General features: G+C 41.4%; 1 protein-coding gene across 1 annotated transcript in view; it reads right to left on the reverse strand.

Moving 5' to 3' along the window:
* RASA3 (RAS p21 protein activator 3) overlaps positions 1–18717 on the reverse strand; it is a 157315-nt gene that overhangs the window by 73198 nt on the left and 65400 nt on the right. Inside the window, exon 3 of the mRNA XM_069970900.1 lies at positions 4219–4322. Within this exon, the coding sequence (XP_069827001.1) occupies positions 4219–4322 (104 nt within the window). The remainder of the gene's footprint in view (positions 1–4218; positions 4323–18717) is intronic.

Consider the following 18717-nt stretch of genomic DNA (forward strand, 5'->3'; position numbering starts at 1 on the left):
CTTGACAACAATATCTGAATCAGAGATAGCCAATACTGGATAACCTCTATGTGATGGAGAAACACCTTACACAATGCACGTTCCTCCCTATATTGGTTCTTTAGTTTCAACGGACATGTCCGTTTTCTTGATTGGTTAACCGCTGGGATGACAATCCCATTGCGAGTATATCAGCCCATTTAAATGAATGGGCAAGTATCCACAGCAGATTTCGCTGTGAGAAATCCACTGTGGATACGTTGTGTATAAAGCTACCCTACAGGAGGAACTCCAAGATCTCCCCCTACGAAAACTTATTAGATTCAGTAAATTGGGTGAAAATACCAGGGACTATAAGGTTTATCAGTACACCAATGAAAGGCTTGTCAGTGTCCAAATTGACCAAGTGGAACTAAAGTGTAAGTGAAAGCAAGAACCAAGGAGAAAGAGCCTATGGCTGTACCCATGTTTTTAATGGCTCATGTTGTGCTTATCTCTAACCTTCACCCTGTATCCCATTCCAGGATGTGGAAACTGGACTTCTGCTGCTAAAGGACACAAGGTCATACTAGTATAAGCATGGTATGGGAAGCCACTGGTCAGAAGAACTAGACAGTGCCAGTGAGATGCACAGGAGAACAGGCCAAACGAACCGAATCATTAATGAGAGATACAGTGCGGTACCAGGGATGAGACAGCAGTGTAGTCAATCAAGCGCAGGGTCTGGGAAAGCGTAAACCAAGGAATAGGCAGGGTTCGGGATTCATAGAATAGCAAGACACACCTTTGATCAGGAACATGAGAATCCAACAACACTCAGGTAAGAAGGAATAGGTCCAATAGGTTCAAGGGAAACTTTAAATAGGTGCAGGTAACACAGGATTGGTGGAGGCAGAACAGGATTTGTAGAGGCAGGAAGAGGAGGAGACACTGGCCCTTTAAATCCCAGACAAGCAGTTGTGCGCGCACCATAGTAGATAGAGGTGGCATTACAGCAGCAGCCTGAAGCCAGCAGCAGAGACTAGGAGGAGCGAGGACGTCAGTGGACGATAGCAGATCCGGGACCATGAGGAAAGTGACAGAGGAGCAGGCAGGACTGAGCTAGAGAGCAGCACAAGCAGGACCTGGACAGCGCCAGGTATCATGGTGTGTCGGTATATAGTCAATCATGATTTATGACCACCAATACACAACTAATACTGCTGAATAATAAACCATATAATAATAATAATAATAATAATAATAATAATAATAATAATAATAATAATAATAATAATAATAATAATAATAAACCTAATTGAATAGTTATCTTCATTTAGATGGGTTAATAACACTTAAAATTGACTTTAAGAGCAGCAAAGGCCATCTCCATAACATTGCTCTACTAGATAAACTCAAACTGAAGCAGAGTTTTCATTCTGCTTTCACTGCTGTTCCACAAGCCGCCAGTTATTGAAGAATTACACAGATATGGATGTGGTGCAGTTCTCAAAGATTACTTTGATCTAATAACTCTTTAAAGAGCAAATAAACGGGGATTAAAACAGATTGCATTTCCACTGTGCATGGCATTATACAGAGCGCAGCTTTTGCACACAGATATGAAGGCTGTATATACCCTTATTCCATTAAACAAAGCTGTAAAATAGGAATCTGTGAGACAGAGATATATTAGAGAACTTTCACATTTGCTGCGTACTGTACACATTCTGGTAAAAGAAATCAGCTGGGAAGAGTAGAGTTTATCTGTATAACAGTATTGAATCTATTCTGTACAAGGACAGGTATTACAAGTTCCTGGATGAGGATCTCCTTTGATATTCTGTGTTAAGAACTGTAAAAAGCATTTATATAAGTCCGCATATGTCCAGCCAGGGATTTGGGCCACATTTAGACAGCATTTTCTCAATGTGTATTCCATGTGTGAAAAACATGCCCCACTCATTTCAACAGAAATACGCACTGGGGTTTATACCGGATGAAACTAAACTTTAATGGTGCGTTCACACCTACAGGATCTGCAGCTGATTGTCTGCAGCAGATTTCATTTAAATAAATGAACACAGCATCAAATCTGCTGCAGATCTGCTGCAGATCCTGTTAGTGTGAACGCACCCTCAAGAGGCATTTCAGTAAAAAAAAACAAAAAAAAACATTTAATATGTCAAAAGTTGTGATCACTCAGGGTGTGAGTGTTTTAACCCCGACTGACCACTAGACAGTGGCAGGAGAAATGCATGCTAAGAGTGTTGTCTCGACTCTTTGGGATAGTCTTGATTCCAATAAGACCATAGGGAGAGATGCACTCAGCCACGCACTTCTCTCCTTACTCCTTCTAGCAATCAATTGGGGTATGAACGTTTATTAAAGCAACAGGTAAACTTTAACTGATTGTTTTATTTTAATTCATTTCATATGTTCTTGGTATTTTCTTTTTTTTTTTTTTTTTTTTTTTTATAACTAACCATTCATGCTGTGAACAGTTCATAGGTTGTTAACCTTAGGCTCCCAGTGCATACTGAACATCCACTTGGGCCTTCCTCTATTAGCCAGCAGAGCCACTAGCTGTCACTAATTGTTTCTGGGAAGGCCCATTTATTTTAATGGACACAAGCTTCATTTAAAAACCCAATTGCTGGCTTTCCGTGGCAAAAGCTAAAAACATAGTTCCCACCAGTAGCACTTTACAGCATCAGTGCATGGTCTTTGAACCAGATGGGAATTGCTAAGAAAAGGACTAAAACTTAAACAAGAACAGAAGAAGAGCAATTGGACTAGTGCTGGGTGTCATCTTCATACAGGTATTTATACAGACCAAAAGAAGAAAGGATATGTAAACTGAATAAGTACTGAAAAGGTACACCAACTACAAGGGCTATATGGGAGAAACAAGGCACTACTGTATGACAAGATAAAGAGGAAGTCCTGGAGAATGCAGAATTATCTGTGTTCACACTATTAAGAAAGGCTCAGTCCAGAGCCAGTATACAAGTATCTATACTTCCATCAGCAGACAGCATTACTATTCCCAGCACAATTACAAACACCATAAAAGGACCCAATTGGGGCCTTTTTAAGTAAGAAGGTTCACTGGGCGAGACAGGAAACCATGACAGTGGTGTGTACAGAGTCTTAGTAGTATTAGTAGCCATAGTTGGCAGTTGAGATAAATATTTTTTATACAATAACATAGTTAAATTATAAATAAAAACCTCAAACATATTTAACATTTGAACGATTTGTAAATAGACATTTAAAGCGACTCTGTACCCACAATCTGACCCCCTCAAACCACTTGTACCTTCAGATAGCTGCTTTTAATCCAAGATCTGTACTGGGGTCCGTTCGGCAGGTGATGCAGTTATTGTCATAAAAAACAACTTTTAATCCTGCAGCACTGTGTCTAACAGCCGGGACTTGCATTTGTATATGCATTAGGCTGGCACCACCTCTCCGTCCTTCTTCCCCACCCTCCTCATCATTAGGAATGATCGAGGAACATTTACTGCTGTTTGAGCTTTGCAGAGGTGTATTAACGATCCAGCCCATGTTCATTATACACACAGGTGGGGAATAGAAAGCAATCTGCCTGGAGCATTCCTAATTATGAGGAGGGTGGGGAGGAAGGACAGAGAGGTGGTGCCAGCCTAATGCATATACAAATGTAAGCCCCGGCCGTTAGACACAGCGCTGCAGAATTAAAAGTTGTTTTTAGAACAATAACTGCATCCCCTGCCAAACAGACCCCAGGACAGATCTTGGATTAAAAGCAGCTATCTGAAGGTACAAGTGGTTTGGGGGGGTCAGATTGTGGCTACAGATTCGCTTTAAGGAAAAGTCCGGCAAGAATTTTTATTAAATGTATTGTATTGCCCCCCCAAAGGTTATACTAATTACCAATGTACACTTATTACGGGAAATGCTGAGGGACACTGAGCATTCCTCTGCCATCATCCTCTCCAGCAGCCACAGCCCGCACAGCTCTGGGAGTCGGGTCGTGACATCACCATTTTATCCAGCAAGTGAAGCCTTGATGCAGTAGTAAGTGCAGGGAAAAAGCACTTTATAAGCATTTCCTGTAATAAGTGTATATTGGTAATTTGTATAACTTTTGGGAGGCAATACAATACTTTTCATTGGACTTCTCCTTTCATCTAAAAAACCAAGCTCACTGCTCTACACAGCCATAATACAGATTACATGGCATTATTTATATAATGACAATATGAGGGCACATACCCATGATGGAGTCCCTGCGAAAAACATCTCTGTCAAATATGTAAAAGGATAGGTGGCGAAAGTTTCTGGGAATCTCACAATAAAAGTCTTCTCCATAAAAAGGGCTGCACAGAGAAAAGAGAAAACACAGATTAATATGTAAATGCATATGCTTTATAATTCATTATGTTTCACATTGTAATCACATACTCTTGGCCCCAGTCTGGATGTGGGTTCTGCAGTTCACTTTAATTAAAGTAAATGGAAGCTGAATTGTAATACCACACATACAACCTGAGGACAGGGGTGGTGCTTTTCCTGCATTAGGGTATGTGCACACTACGGAATACGCACTTGAGACTTCAAGCGGATTTCGCCACACAGCCTCCGCTTGAAGTTATGCCGTCCCATAGACTCAATGATATTTGCCTGCAAATTCCACCGTCTTCCCAAACAATTGACATGTATTCCGTAGTGGGAACATACCCTAAAAGTAGCTGTACTTTTTCTAATTCTTAAAAACTCCTTTAAGATTGGGAACTTGGGACCCCCACTGTTGTGATTGATAGGGGCTCGAGTAGCTGGACCCCCAGCAATCACACACTTATCATCTACCCTAGTGGGTCCACATGAGTATTGGCTCCATTTTCATGAATGAGACTAATCTTTGGGTTTTCTACAAGGCACATGTCACTCATATGATCTGGACTTTAATCCACAGGGAATATGATCTGTGTGAACATAAACTATGTAAAATTGCAGAAAAGAGGTATTTTATGACTAATTTGATAGATTTTTAAATTTGTTGGCTATACAGGTAGCGCTTCTAAAAATTAGAGAAACTTTGCATTTGTCACGAAGCTTAGTGTTCTCTGTATACTATATATGCCTTACAGCAAGAGTGTTTTGGTTTTTTAGAAGAATACAGGCCGTTTCCTTACAATAAAGCAAGAAGCAGCCATTTCGGGATAATGGTATTTATTTGGTAAACGAAGGTTTTGAGATTTTCATTCAGACGTCACATGAAGAAACAGTGAGTCATACTTTCCGACGTGACAAAGATCCTTAACACACTGGATGTCTATTCTCTCAGGAATTCTGTATTATCTAGTACAGTCTAAAGACACTCTGCAATCAGATATAATCACCATTCTTACAATGACTAAATGCAATATATGTCATGTTATATAAAAGGATTCATCTATTACTGACTGCTATGGTGCAATTCAAATAAACAAAAGATTCAAGGAAAGGAACTGGTAATGAAATAATTCCCACAACCATCACTTGCTTTCAGCTCTGTGTACACTACTTATCGTAGATATTACTACACCAGCTCTGTTCACTACATGGCTCCTAATGCAAGGAGCGGCAAACCCACTGTAGCCTCCAGGTTCCACTTACAAGGTATGCTTGTGTTTACATTTATATTTGCGTGATGTTTTTTCCAGAAAATGTTATAATCCTCCAAATCATTTATTGTTTGTCATGCTGGCGTCATATTTAAATTGGAGAACCATGTCAATGGATGCAAATATATATATATATATATATATATATATATATATATATATATATATATATATATATATATATAAAAATTTAAGCACCGGATAACCCCTTTATAGAAGTGCCATAATTGCCCTTACTAACTGTTACAATGGCAACAACAGGGTCACAAGGCAGGAGGAAATCTAACTCTCCCTTGCTGCATTGGAGAAAAAACTCTGGCACCATTTATAGCAGCAAGTAGGGGCTGTGACAGGCCAAGCTTATTATCACAACTGAGAATGCAATATCATTACACATGGGGGGGGGGGGGGAGATTGTCACAGACTTTTGAGTTCTACACCCTGGACCTTTTAAGTATTCATGTGAAACTTATAGGGACTCCTTCACGAGTTACCATGAGAAGTCCAGTTTCGGAGAAAAATAAGATCCAGAAATATTATTTAAAATATGCCTCATTTGTCTGAAAATCCATAAAATCCTTAAAGGGGTTAGCCACTTTTACAGTATTGGTAACTGTACTTACTTTAAGCAGCTCCCTGTGTACCCGATAGAGCTAAAATCAGACTCCCCTCCTCCAGGCTGGGCTGCCCTGCTCTGTTTTGTTCTTGTTTATGTCCATAAGATGGCCGACATGACCATGTTCCGCCCCCTGTGTCCTCCATAGACATATACAGGCTCAGTGGTGGACACAGGGGGCGGGGCCTGGTCACATGCTCCTCCATGTCGGCCATCTTATGGACCAAAACACCAGAGCAGGGCAGCCCAGCCTGGAGGAGGGGAGTCTGATATTAGCTCTATGAGGCACACAGGGAGCTGCTGGCAGTATACAGTGATCACACTTACTAATACTGTACACTGAACTATTTTACTATAAAGCGGCCAGCCGCTTTAAAAAGACCCTTAACTAATACACTGAGGACTCTATGGTGTTGTGCACTTATAAATAGCTTTTTTTTTTCAAAAATAGTTTTGAATAAAGGATGTTTAACAAGTGTGAAGAAGAAGCATCACAACCACAAACCAATTACATCCATTTAATTACATTTACCTGTGTAGCCACATTAGGCCTTCTGAACGTGATAAAAAAAATGTAGGAGCCGTATAAGGTTCGAAACGCACAGCATTTTTTGTGCTAAAACCAGAAGTGGATCCAACAGAAAAGAGAAGAACAAGTCCTCCCTTTTTTTTCATACCATTTGATTCCACCTTTGGCACGAAAACTGCACAACCCTCGTTTAAAAAAACAAAACAACAAAAAACAAAACAGTTTTTGAAACCACACTTTTTAGCATGGTATGGAATGTCCTACTGAAATAAATGTCAAATAACCTTTGCTTCATGTTGATTTTGACATGGAAATCAGTGCAGATCATGTGTCTAAGGCTATGTGCTTAAGTTATCATGATTACGTCAGATTTCTTAGTGTTTTGTAAAAATTTGTCCGAATAAAGACACAATTTTTACCCTGCTCAGGGCTCACAAAAGAAGGAAGCGGAGAAGGAATGGATGTGTCAGTCAGTACTCAGTACCAGGAGCCATCCTGTGAACTCTGGGAATAACAATCACCGGGAGGCCAGACATATTTGGAGTCCGTGCTTTGTTATATTTGTGCAAGTTCTCCCAGAAGTAAAAGAAAAACAAAGTAGTATGCCTAAAAAACACTCCACCCGAAGGGTTCTCTGAGCAGATGTGTACTACCATGTTTACCCCAAAATAAGGCAGTGTCTTATTATAATTTTTGCTCCCAAAGATGCACTGGGTCTTATTTTCAAGGGATGTCTTATTTTTCCATGAAGAATTCATACTTTTTTAAAAAAAAAAAAAAAAAAAAAAAAAAGATCATTTATTATATGCTGTATAGAAGTTGTCATCACATAACCAGGCAACCCACCACCTCCCTCCACCCCCCTCCCATTAGCGGCATGGTGGTGAAGGGTGGCGGCAGGGTCTCACGTTCAGGGGATGCCTTATTTTCAAAGGGGGATGCCTTATTTAAGCTCTCCTGTAAATCCTCCACTATTTTGGGAGGATGTCTTATTTTCTGGGAAACAGGGTATGCACACAAGGCTGGGGAGGGGTGATGGGTTACTTATGTCATTTTTCTCAGTTATTTTTCTTTTTTTTTCTTTTTTAAATCACTCAGTTTAGAAAGCAATAAATTCAATGGTCTAAAACAACAAACATGACATGGTGTTCTTGTCTGAATCATGAAGGACAAGTACCAGAAGTATTTACAGGTCAAAGCCTAGTCAAACCTGTCCAACAACTCAATGAATCTGAACCATTCACCCATTGCTTTGACACACCGGAGGTTTCATGTAGACCCTGTGCTGGTTTACAATGTGTATCCATAAAATACAATGCAATGATGTATCTGTCATATGGACATGTCCTACTGGAAATCATACTAACCAAAAGGTTTAGTTTCTTACAAATATGTCCAGCTGGGGTGGGCTCTACACCACTCTCCTCTCAAAAGACTCTAAGGCCTGACACCCCCAAGTCTGCCAACTAACAGAGTGGGGTGCAGTCTCTGTGTCCTGACTTCTGATCTTCTCTATGTGGGGAGGAGGGATTTATGGGGTAGGACAACACTTCCTGCAAGACATACAGCACTTGATAAGCGCTGGAAGACTTAATTTTTAAGTAGAGGTAATTTACAAATCTTTATAACTAACACCAGTCTATTTGAAAGGAAAGGGCAAAAAAAAGTGCCTGAGTACCCCTTTAATATTTAGAAAAGGGATTGTGAATTGCACTTCACAGGTGTCAGAACAATTGCCTTAGCAATCGGCAACTCTGGAAGTACACTTTAATTAGGCTGGGTTCACACTATGTATATTTCAGGCAGTATTTGGTCCTCATGTCAGGTCCTCATAGCAACCAAAACCAGAAGTGGATTGAAAACACAGAAAGGCTCTGTCCACACAATGGTGAAATTGAGTGGATGGCCGCCATATAATGGTAAATAATATCCATTATTTCAATACAACAGCCGTTGTTTTAAAATAACAGCAAATATTTGCCATTAAATGACGGCCATCCACTCAATTACAACATTATGTGAACAGAGCCTCTCTGTGTTTTCAATCCACTCCTTGTTTTGGTTGCTATACAGCCTCAAACATACAGCCTCAAATATACGTAGTGTGAACATAGCCTAAGGCTGGGTTCACACTACGTATATTTCAGTCAGTATTGTGGTCCTCATATTGCAACCAAAACCAGGAGTGGATTAAAAACACAGAAAGAATCTGTTCACATAATGTTGAAATTGAGTGGATGGCCGCCATATAACAGTAAATAACGGCCATTATTTCAATATAACAGCCGTTGTTCTAAAATAACAGCAAATATTTGCCATTAAATGGCGGCCATCCACTCAATTTCATCATTGTGGGAACAGAGCCTTTCTGTGTTTTCAATCCACTCCTGGTTTTGGTTGCAATATGAGGACCACAATACTGACTGAAATATACGTAGTGTAAACCCAGCCTAAAAGGGAAAAATCCAGCTGCTGTGCACCATGGTATATGGTATATGTCTGCATCCTCTTTATGATAGCATGATGACTTATACTAGAAACACATGGCAATGTAAACAACTAAAAAACTGGCTCAAAGACAGTCATAGACAAACCATCTTTTGTCAACTTACTGTAGATGAATCAAATAGCTTTACAAACATTTACAATTATGCCTGCCAAATTATACAAGAAATACACATATGCGTACACATATACAACAAAGCACACATCTACAAGCAGTAGTATGATACTGTAGGGATAATAGGGCCTAAAAAGTCGCTTATACACAAGCAATAAGTTTGTGCTCGGTGCAGTGAAGCTGTTCCTGACATGTCACAGCTACAAATGACAGACAACAAGAGCAGTAACTTACATCACACCAACGCATTAGCCACATTTCTGCTAATCGATCTGAGAAACATTAATGTAGCTTTACAGAGTGTCCACATGTGAAACATCTGCTGTATCTCACTTTTAGATTGACTATTAATGTAAAAACTGTTTGTTATTTGGGAACATGTATATCTGCCTTGTAGCTCAAACTATTTCATGAGGCATTTTGTGGTTTTTCAAAGGCGAGTCTACTGGATTATTACAGCTGAGTCAATTTACGGTAAGAATTACCAGACCCAATTGTAATTAATCAGCCATTGATTCATTTAGTTTTGCAAAAAAAACTTTAGACTTCTGACATGTCATAGAAAAATGCCAGGAGTTATGAAAGTCGGAAGCCCAGGTGTCGGCTGAATGTTGTGCCCCTTTCTTTCTGCTTGACTTTCCTCAGAAAGCTAAGAAGGAGCTAACATACAGAATTGAAAAGAAAAAGAAAGCGGAGGTTATTAGACTTGCAGAAAGTCTCATAGTCTTTCAATAAATGCTTATGACGCTTGCTCACCTTTCCAAGGATAGGTACACTTTAAGGCTGGGTTCACACTACGTATATTTCAGTCAGTATTGTGGTCCTCATATTGCAACCAAAACCAGGAGTGGATTAAAAACACAGAAAGGATCTGTTCACACAATGTTGAAATTGAGTGGATGGCCGCCATTTAATGGCAAATATTTGCTGTTATTTTAAAACAACGGCTGTTATATTGAAATAATGGCCGTTATTTACTGTTATATGGCGGCCATCCACTCAATTTCAACATTGTGTGGACAGAGCCTTTCTGTGTTTTTAATCCACTCCTGGTTTTGGTTGCAATATGAGGACCACAATACTGACTGAAATATACGTAGTGTGAACCCAGCATAAGCCAGGAGTGGATGCAAATGGAAATAAAAAAAACTATTAAACTGAAAACCACACTAAAATACATATAAAAACCTTCAGAAGAAAAAAAAAAAACATTTTCAGGCAAGCGCTGCTCATGTGCACTAACATTTGCATTAGGGTTTTCTTTGGCGTTTCCCCATACCCCCATATCCCCCCCCCACCCCATCCCCCCCCACCCCAAAAAAAAAAAAAAAAAAAAAGCACGCCAATGTGGCACATGGCATTTTTTTTTCATTGCACTTTTTCAGACGTTTTTGACTTTGTGTGAATTTTTTTTTTACCTGAATGAACCCCCTGTGGGCCAGACTGTGCTCCTTCTGGGGGAAAGGGGGGATGGTTAACTTATCCCACGGTCTTCTCCCCATCTTCTTTCAATCAGCAGCTGAGTAGGGACACTGCTTCAGCTGCTGATTGACTTAAATGACCCATGACCCCTGTGGCTCTTAGCTGCAGCCGCTGATTGGATGAGATGACCCTTGTGCCTTGTCATCTCAGCCAATCAGCGGCTGCAGCTATGTCATGGCTCAGCTTTGAAGAGGCAGAGCCTGGCACACTCGTAGCGCAGTGTGCAAGGCACTGGTGAGGAAAGAGGATGTCAGGGTGAATATCAATAGGTCCCCCCTTCTCCCTCTAGCACTGCACCCATCTCAGCAAGAAAGGGGGGCACTTAAACTCCTCCCTTGCTGGGATGGGTACATTGTGACATCAATGTGGCCCCATGGGGTTAAATGAGGATGGCATGCATCCTCACTTAACCCCCTGGGGGGCAAATTGTTTAGTCTGCCATAAAAAGGGTTAATCCCTCAACCCCTTGTGTGGCAGACTGTAAGCAGCATCTGTCAAGATGCTGCAAGGTGCAGAACACCTGTCAAAATAATAGTGTTCTGCTCCTGGCCTTTTTTTCTGCAAGGTGCAGAATACCTGTCAAAATAATAGGTGCTCTGCTCCTGGCCCCTTTTTTTATATGTTTTCCCTTTTGTTTTTCAAATATCAGTATCCAGAGAATTGCATCCGATTCGGTGGACTACACTGATGAGCAGCATCGTTTTACTTTTTTTTTTATAAAATGGTCAAAGAGGAGTGTAGGGGTGTTATTTTTTTAATAAAAGACTTTCTCTTTAATAATAATAATAATAATAATAATGCTTTTATTTGTATAGCGCACACAGATTCTGAAGCACTTTACATAGTTTCGCCAATTATTGCTCCCTGTCCCCGATAATGCTCACAATCTAAATTCACCTATCTGTATGTTTTGGGTGTGGGAGGAAACCGGAGTACCCGGAGGAAACCCACGCAAACAAGGAGAGAACATACAAACTCTTTGCAGATGTTGCCCTTGGTGGGATTTGAACCCAGAACCCCAGCGTTACAAGGCTGCAGTGCTCACCACTGAGCCACCGTGCTGCTCTTTTGTGTTGTGTTTTATTTTATCACAGCCTTACTAGTGGAGTAGTGGAAGTTGTCTGATAGACGGCATCCATTAGTAAGTCGGGGCCTAGTGTTAGCCGGTATAAAATGGCTAACACTACCCCCCCCCCCCCTCAATATTACCTCAGTACCCACCGCACAAGGGGTACTGGGAGAGCCGGTTACCAGTAGTCCATGGAGCATCAAACCTGGCACTCCTGGACTGGGTGGTAGCAGGCTAATAATATTGGTTTTTAAACTCAGCTGGTTATGAAAATACAGAGAACACATTGTTTTCAAAATTATTTATTTATTAAAAAGAAACCCACATAGGGTTCCCCCCATTTTCATAACCAGCCAGTATAAAACTATACAGCAGCAGCCTAGTAGTAAAACGGTGGCTACACAGGGGTTTCACTAAAAATAAAAAAAGCGAGCCTTATACATGTAACACACACACTTTTTCTTACAGAACAGCCACATTATTTTTTTAGTTTTGCTTGTATGCCAGATAAGAAAATGTTTGCACCATGTGCAACTCATTGTGATAAGTTTAGTCTGAAACTGCTGTCCTACCATACCAGAATAAGTATCACCAATAGCGGGGAGTTTATCAAATCTCATTAAATCTTGAACATCTTTTTTTTTATTTTTTATTTTAACCCAAATATGATAAATCTTGGTCTGTTGCAGCTTAGTGCATAGTGTTACATACTGAATTCATTGAAAAACCCCTACTGTCATTGTATCATTGCCATGGGGGGGCGATTATCCTAGCCCTTTCTGGAGCCATATTCTACACGCAAGATATCCAACCTGACTCATTGAAGCAGTTCTATACTAGAAAATAATATAGGAGCAGACAATGACCATATGGTCTTTTGTGTAAAGAATTCAGTTATGTATGCTATGTAGAACCATCCTCACATTGTGCTGCAGTGGTGACTGCTTTTCTCAGCACTTTACTGAGTGAAAGAGCGTGCCGAGATGCCGGTAATGATGGTCACACTGGAGACTGGCCTCTAGGGTAACTGCAAACACAATACTGAATATTATACAGTACACAACCACTATTTATGTCACATGCAATAGCATACCAGGAACTATGTACTGTATAGTGGTTTTCTCAGCGAAAATGTGGAATGTAGTATAAATATGTGTTGCCTGGTGTGCGTAACCTCATGCTAGAGTTATATGCATACTGGCCTCAGAGGTGATAAACAATACATTGGAGGTCTCCATTTCTTGAAATCATGCTTTTCTTCGCCTACATTACAGACTACAATAGTAATTATATATATATAGCCTATGGCTATGGCTGTATCCCAGTTTTCCAGGCGCTCCTCCCGCTGGATCCGCCCGCTGCACGGAGCGGGCAGACAGCGGTAATCATTGCGGAGGGTTCGGGTTCGTACGATCCCTAATATATATATATATATATATATATATATATATATATATATATATATGTATGTATATATATATATATATATATATATATATATATGTATATATATATATTTATTAGATTTCACTTGGTATCTAACTATAAGGCATGATACAATTGCATACATCTGATGCATACAGTATGTTTAGCGTCGCACTAATGTTCCTTACAAACGCAATTCACTGAACCTAGCGCCACATCACCAGCTGTCTCCTGGGATCCTGTTATGTCATGACTCAGTCAGTGGCTCAGCCAGTCAGTGGTTGCAGCAATGTTGCAACATTGCAGGAGGGAGAGCTGGAGGAGGCTAGCATGGGTCTGGGAGTGGTAATGCGGCACTGTGGGGGCACAGGGACACGCAAGTATAAATTCTTTATTATGTTCCTGCAATGTAGTTTTTTATTTCAAAGGACTTCTCCTTTAATTGTATTTATTTTGGGTAATAACCTCCTCCAGCAGTTCCTGGAATCATATACTGTATGTCCTATAATATTGCGCACTACCTTCACTTTCTAAAACTTTTTTTTACTGACTTATGCACAAGATTGCCCATCATTATCTATTTGGTTGGGTTCTGACACGAAGCACCCCGGCTATCAGCTGTCTGCCAGAGCCAAGGCCCCCACATACACTGTAAAAAGTGATGGAAGACAGATCCATAGATTGTGCAGTGGCCATGCTGGGTTACTGCAGTTCAGCTTCCAATATTATAATAAGGTCTATTTTTGAATATAGCCCCCAAACGTTACTAATCATGAGAGCTGGGCTCATTTCCTGCTGCACTTGTGCTCAGTTATGGGAGGTTAATGTTGTGTCAGAACATGAGCCCATGCACTGGCAGATCAGTCTGACCCAATGTACAGTATTTTCGTAGATATTTGTACAGTATATCTAAGACTTATAAATTGTGACAAGAGGTAGAATTTTCTAGGGAAATGCATGAGCTTCTATAGATAGAGGTATATATAAAAAAACATATAGCATTTTCTTCGCATTCCATTAATTACTGGCTGTAAAATGACCCCGACCACACAAAGTTACACGCATCCACCCACACATATAAATTAGATTTGCTACAGATAAATGAACAAAAGGCACAGTCAACATCAAAGAAATAGACTGGAATGTTGTATTCATGCATTTTCAAAGCTAAAATTACCACAGAACCACATGGGTGACACCAGTCACAAGTTGCCCACATACAATCTATATTAAAAGAACATCTATAGAACGGAGTTTCCTTTTTTTCATGTTTCAAAAGGAAATAAGTAAATCCTTTAACTACAATTTCCTGAAGGCAAATTCTACATTTTGATCAAATCTCCATCACAATTTGCCTACGGTTACTACTGGACCCAGTGACCATGACCATCTGACTGAGTACTTAGTACTGGACTGAACTTAACATCTACATAATGGCGTGTTACACAAGTTTTAAATAGGGAGTAAATGCTGCAAAAGTAAAAAGTATGATGATCTGGCCCCCACAGAGCCCTGATGTCATCATCATAGAATCTGTATGGGATTACATGAAGAGAAAGAAGGATTTGGCAGCCTATATCCACAGAAGATCTATGGTTGATTCTCCAAGAAGTCTGGAACACCCTTCCAGCCGAGTTCCTTCATAACAGTAGGCAAGTGTACAGGCCCGGATTGGTAATCTGGCGGAGCGGGCGAATGCCCGCTGGGCCGCCAGGATTACCAATCAGAGGGGCTGCTGGTCCCCCTGCAAACTAATATCAGCCCCTGCAGTGGTTGAGAGAACAGCGCTGCCGGCCACCGCGCTGTTCCCTCGGCCTCTGCTAATGGGGCTGAGCCGGCATACTCCCTCCGCCCCCTCCCCTCCAGAACACTCAAGGGCCGCTCTGCCTCTTAGTTATTTCTCTCTGTGTAGCAGAAGTGCCGCACAGGCACGTCTGCTACCGTCGGCTGACGTCATTTCCTGCCGCAGGGGAGCTGATTAATGGAGGACAGGGGAGACGGAGCTGCTGCCCCCTGCAGCATAGAGTGGCTGCTGCCGACTGAGGAGTCACACAGAGGGGGCCCTTGCTGCTATGAACAAACAGCACTGCTTGGTGAGAAGAAATAAGGACTCTTAAAGACCTGTTCTTCTCACCAAGCTACAGCCAAAGCCTGCCCTCCCCCCCTGTGTAAGGACGCAACCAACTTTCCCTCCCCCCACTCAGTGACGTCATCATCTCCTTCCTGCTCTGCTGTCGGAGGGGCAGGGGAGCACCATGCTGGCTGTGAGGGAGGAGGACCTGTCAGCAGCTGGGATGGAAGGAGCTTGTCTATGAACAGTAAGTGATTGTTTCTTGTCTTATAGTGTGAGTGCAAAGTGAAACTGTAGTATATAGTAGTGTGTACAGTATGTGTATTGTGTGTGTAAAGGATTTCTATATGTATGTATAGTGTGTATTTATGGTAGAGCCTAGAATGTATCCTCTCCTTTGAGTTTCTCACTGTAGGGGATACATTCTAGCATCTTCAGTAGTGAAAATGCTAGAATGTATCCTCTCCTTTGAGTTTCTCACTGTAGAGGATACATTCTAGCATCTTCAGTAGTGAAAATGCTAGAATGTATCCTCTCCTTTGAGGCTCTCACTGTAGGGGATACATTCTAGCATCTTCAGTACTGAAATGGCTAGAATGTATCCTCTCCTCTGAGTGTATCCTCTCCTCTGTGTGTCTCACTGTAGGGGATACATTCTAGCATCTTCAGTACTGAAATGGCTAGAATGTATCCTCTCCTCTGAATATATCCTCTCCTTTGAGTTTCTGCAGGGGATACATTCTATCATGTTTAGTATTGAAATGTCTAAAATATATACCCTCTCAGAGGAGAGGATACATTCTAGGCACTATAATGAATCCCCTATAGTGAGACACTCAGAGAAGAGGATACATTCTAGCCATTTCAGTACTGAAGATGCTAGAATGTTTCCCCTACAGTGAGAACCTCAAAGGAGAGGATATACTCAGAGGAGAGGATACATTCTAGCCATTTTAGTACTGAACATGCTAGAATGTTTCCCCTACAGTGAGAGCCTCAAAGGAGAGGATACATTCTAGCATGTTCAGTAGTGAAAATGCTAGAATGTATCCCCTACAGTGAGAAACTCAGAGGAGAGGATATACTCAGAGGAGAGGATACATTCTAGCCATTTCAGTACTGAAGATGCTAGAATGTATCCCCTGCAGTGAGAAACTCAAAGGAGAGGATATAGTCAGAGGAGAGGATACATTCTAGGCATTTCAGTACTGAACATGCTAAATGTATCCCCTGCAGTGAGAAACTCAGAAAAGAGGATACACTCAGAGGAGAGGATACATTCTAGCATGTTCAGTACTGAAGTGTCTAGAATGTATCCTCTCCTCTGAATATATCCTCTCCTTTGAGTTTCTGCAGGGGATACATTCTATCATGTTTAGTATTGAAATGTCTAAAATATATACCCTCTCAGAGGAGAGGATACATTCTAGGCACTATAATGAATCCCCTATAGTGAGACACTCAGAGAAGAGGATACATTCTAGCCATTTCAGTACTGAAGATGCTAGAATGTTTCCCCTACAGTGAGAACCTCAAAGGAGAGGATATACTCAGAGGAGAGGATACATTCTAGCCATTTTAGTACTGAACATGCTAGAATGTTTCCCCTACAGTGAGAGCCTCAAAGGAGAGGATACATTCTAGCATGTTCAGTAGTGAAAATGCTAGAATGTATCCCCTACAGTGAGAAACTCAGAGGAGAGGATATACTCAGAGAAGAGGATACATTCTAGCCATTTCAGTACTGAAGATGCTAGAATGTATCCCCTACAGTGAGAGCCTCAAAGGAGAGGATATACTCAGAGGAGAGGATACATTCTAGCCATTTTAGTACTGAACATGCTAGAATGTTTCCCCTACAGTGAGAGCCTCAAAGGAGAGGATACATTCTAGCATGTTCAGTAGTGAAAATGCTAGAATGTATCCCCTACAGTGAGAAACTCAGAGGAGAGGATATACTCAGAGGAGAGGATACATTCTAGCCATTTCAGTACTGAAGATGCTAGAATGTATCCCCTGCAGTGAGAAACTCAAAGGAGAGGATATAGTCAGAGGAGAGGATACATTCTAGGCATTTCAGTACTGAACATGCTAAATGTATCCCCTGCAGTGAGAAACTCAGAAAAGAGGATACACTCAGAGGAGAGGATACATTCTAGCATGTTCAGTACTGAAGTGTCTAGAATGTATCCTCTCCTCTGAGTTTCTCACTGCAGGGTATGCATCCTAGCATGTTTAGGGCTATGTTCACACATAGTATTTCGGTCATTCTTTCTTCGACCAAAACCGAGTGCTGTGTTTTATGTGTGAACATAGCCTAGTAATGTAAAGTCCATCGAGTATCCTCTCCTCTGAGAGGGCATACATTCTAGAATGTTTAGTACTGAAATGTCTGGAGTGTATCCTCTCCTCTGAGAGGGCATCTCCACCAGGTGTACCCTCTCCTCTGAGAGGGCATCTCCACTAGGTGTATCCTCTCCTCTGAGAGGGCATACATTCTAGCAAGTGCAGTTTTGAAAGGTCTAGACCACAGGTGTCAGACTTCATCCCTCAGCTGTTACAGACTACATTTCCCATCATGCCTTACTTGTCCAGACATGGTGGGAATTGTAGTTCTGCAACTGCTGGAGGGCCTGAGTTTGACATCTCTGGTCTAGAATGTTCTCTTTTCTAACTGCAGGGTATACAGTCTAGTATGTATCCTCTCCTCTGAGCGTATCCTCTCTTCTGAGCTTCTCCCTGAGCGGGTCATATTACACAGCATGATTAAGAGGTGAAAACGAGCGGCGATGTTTTAGGTCAGTGCTTTCTTCCCCTTTGTTCCCTGCACATTTTCTGTGTTATTACACACACAGACAGTGACTGGGGGAACTGCGGGCAGCTGCGGGAGGGGCAGCCCAAAAAATCCTTAGATTGTTCAAGCTGCCCATTGTAGACAGCAGCACTATCGTGATCTGGATTACTCGACCAGTTTGAAGACCACAATCAGCTGATAACATGGATTATTACACCAAATGATTATCAGACGTAACGGCCAGGAAACCTTTGGTGTAATACACCATTGTCTGTACAAGGAACAGGACTGGTGTGTGGGGTCTGTATACAGGGGAGAGGACTGGTGTGTGTGGGGTCTGTATACAGGGGAGAGGACTGGTGTGTGTGGGGTCTGTATACAGGGGGAGAGGACTGGTGTGTGTGGTCTGTCTACAGGGGGAGAAGACTGGTGTGTGTGTGGTCTGTATACAGGGGGACAGGACTGGTGTGTGGGGTCTGTATACAGGGGGGAGAGGACCGGT

This window comes from Dendropsophus ebraccatus, chromosome 5 (assembly GCF_027789765.1).
Source record: "Dendropsophus ebraccatus isolate aDenEbr1 chromosome 5, aDenEbr1.pat, whole genome shotgun sequence".
Lineage (NCBI taxonomy): Eukaryota > Metazoa > Chordata > Amphibia > Anura > Hylidae > Dendropsophus > Dendropsophus ebraccatus.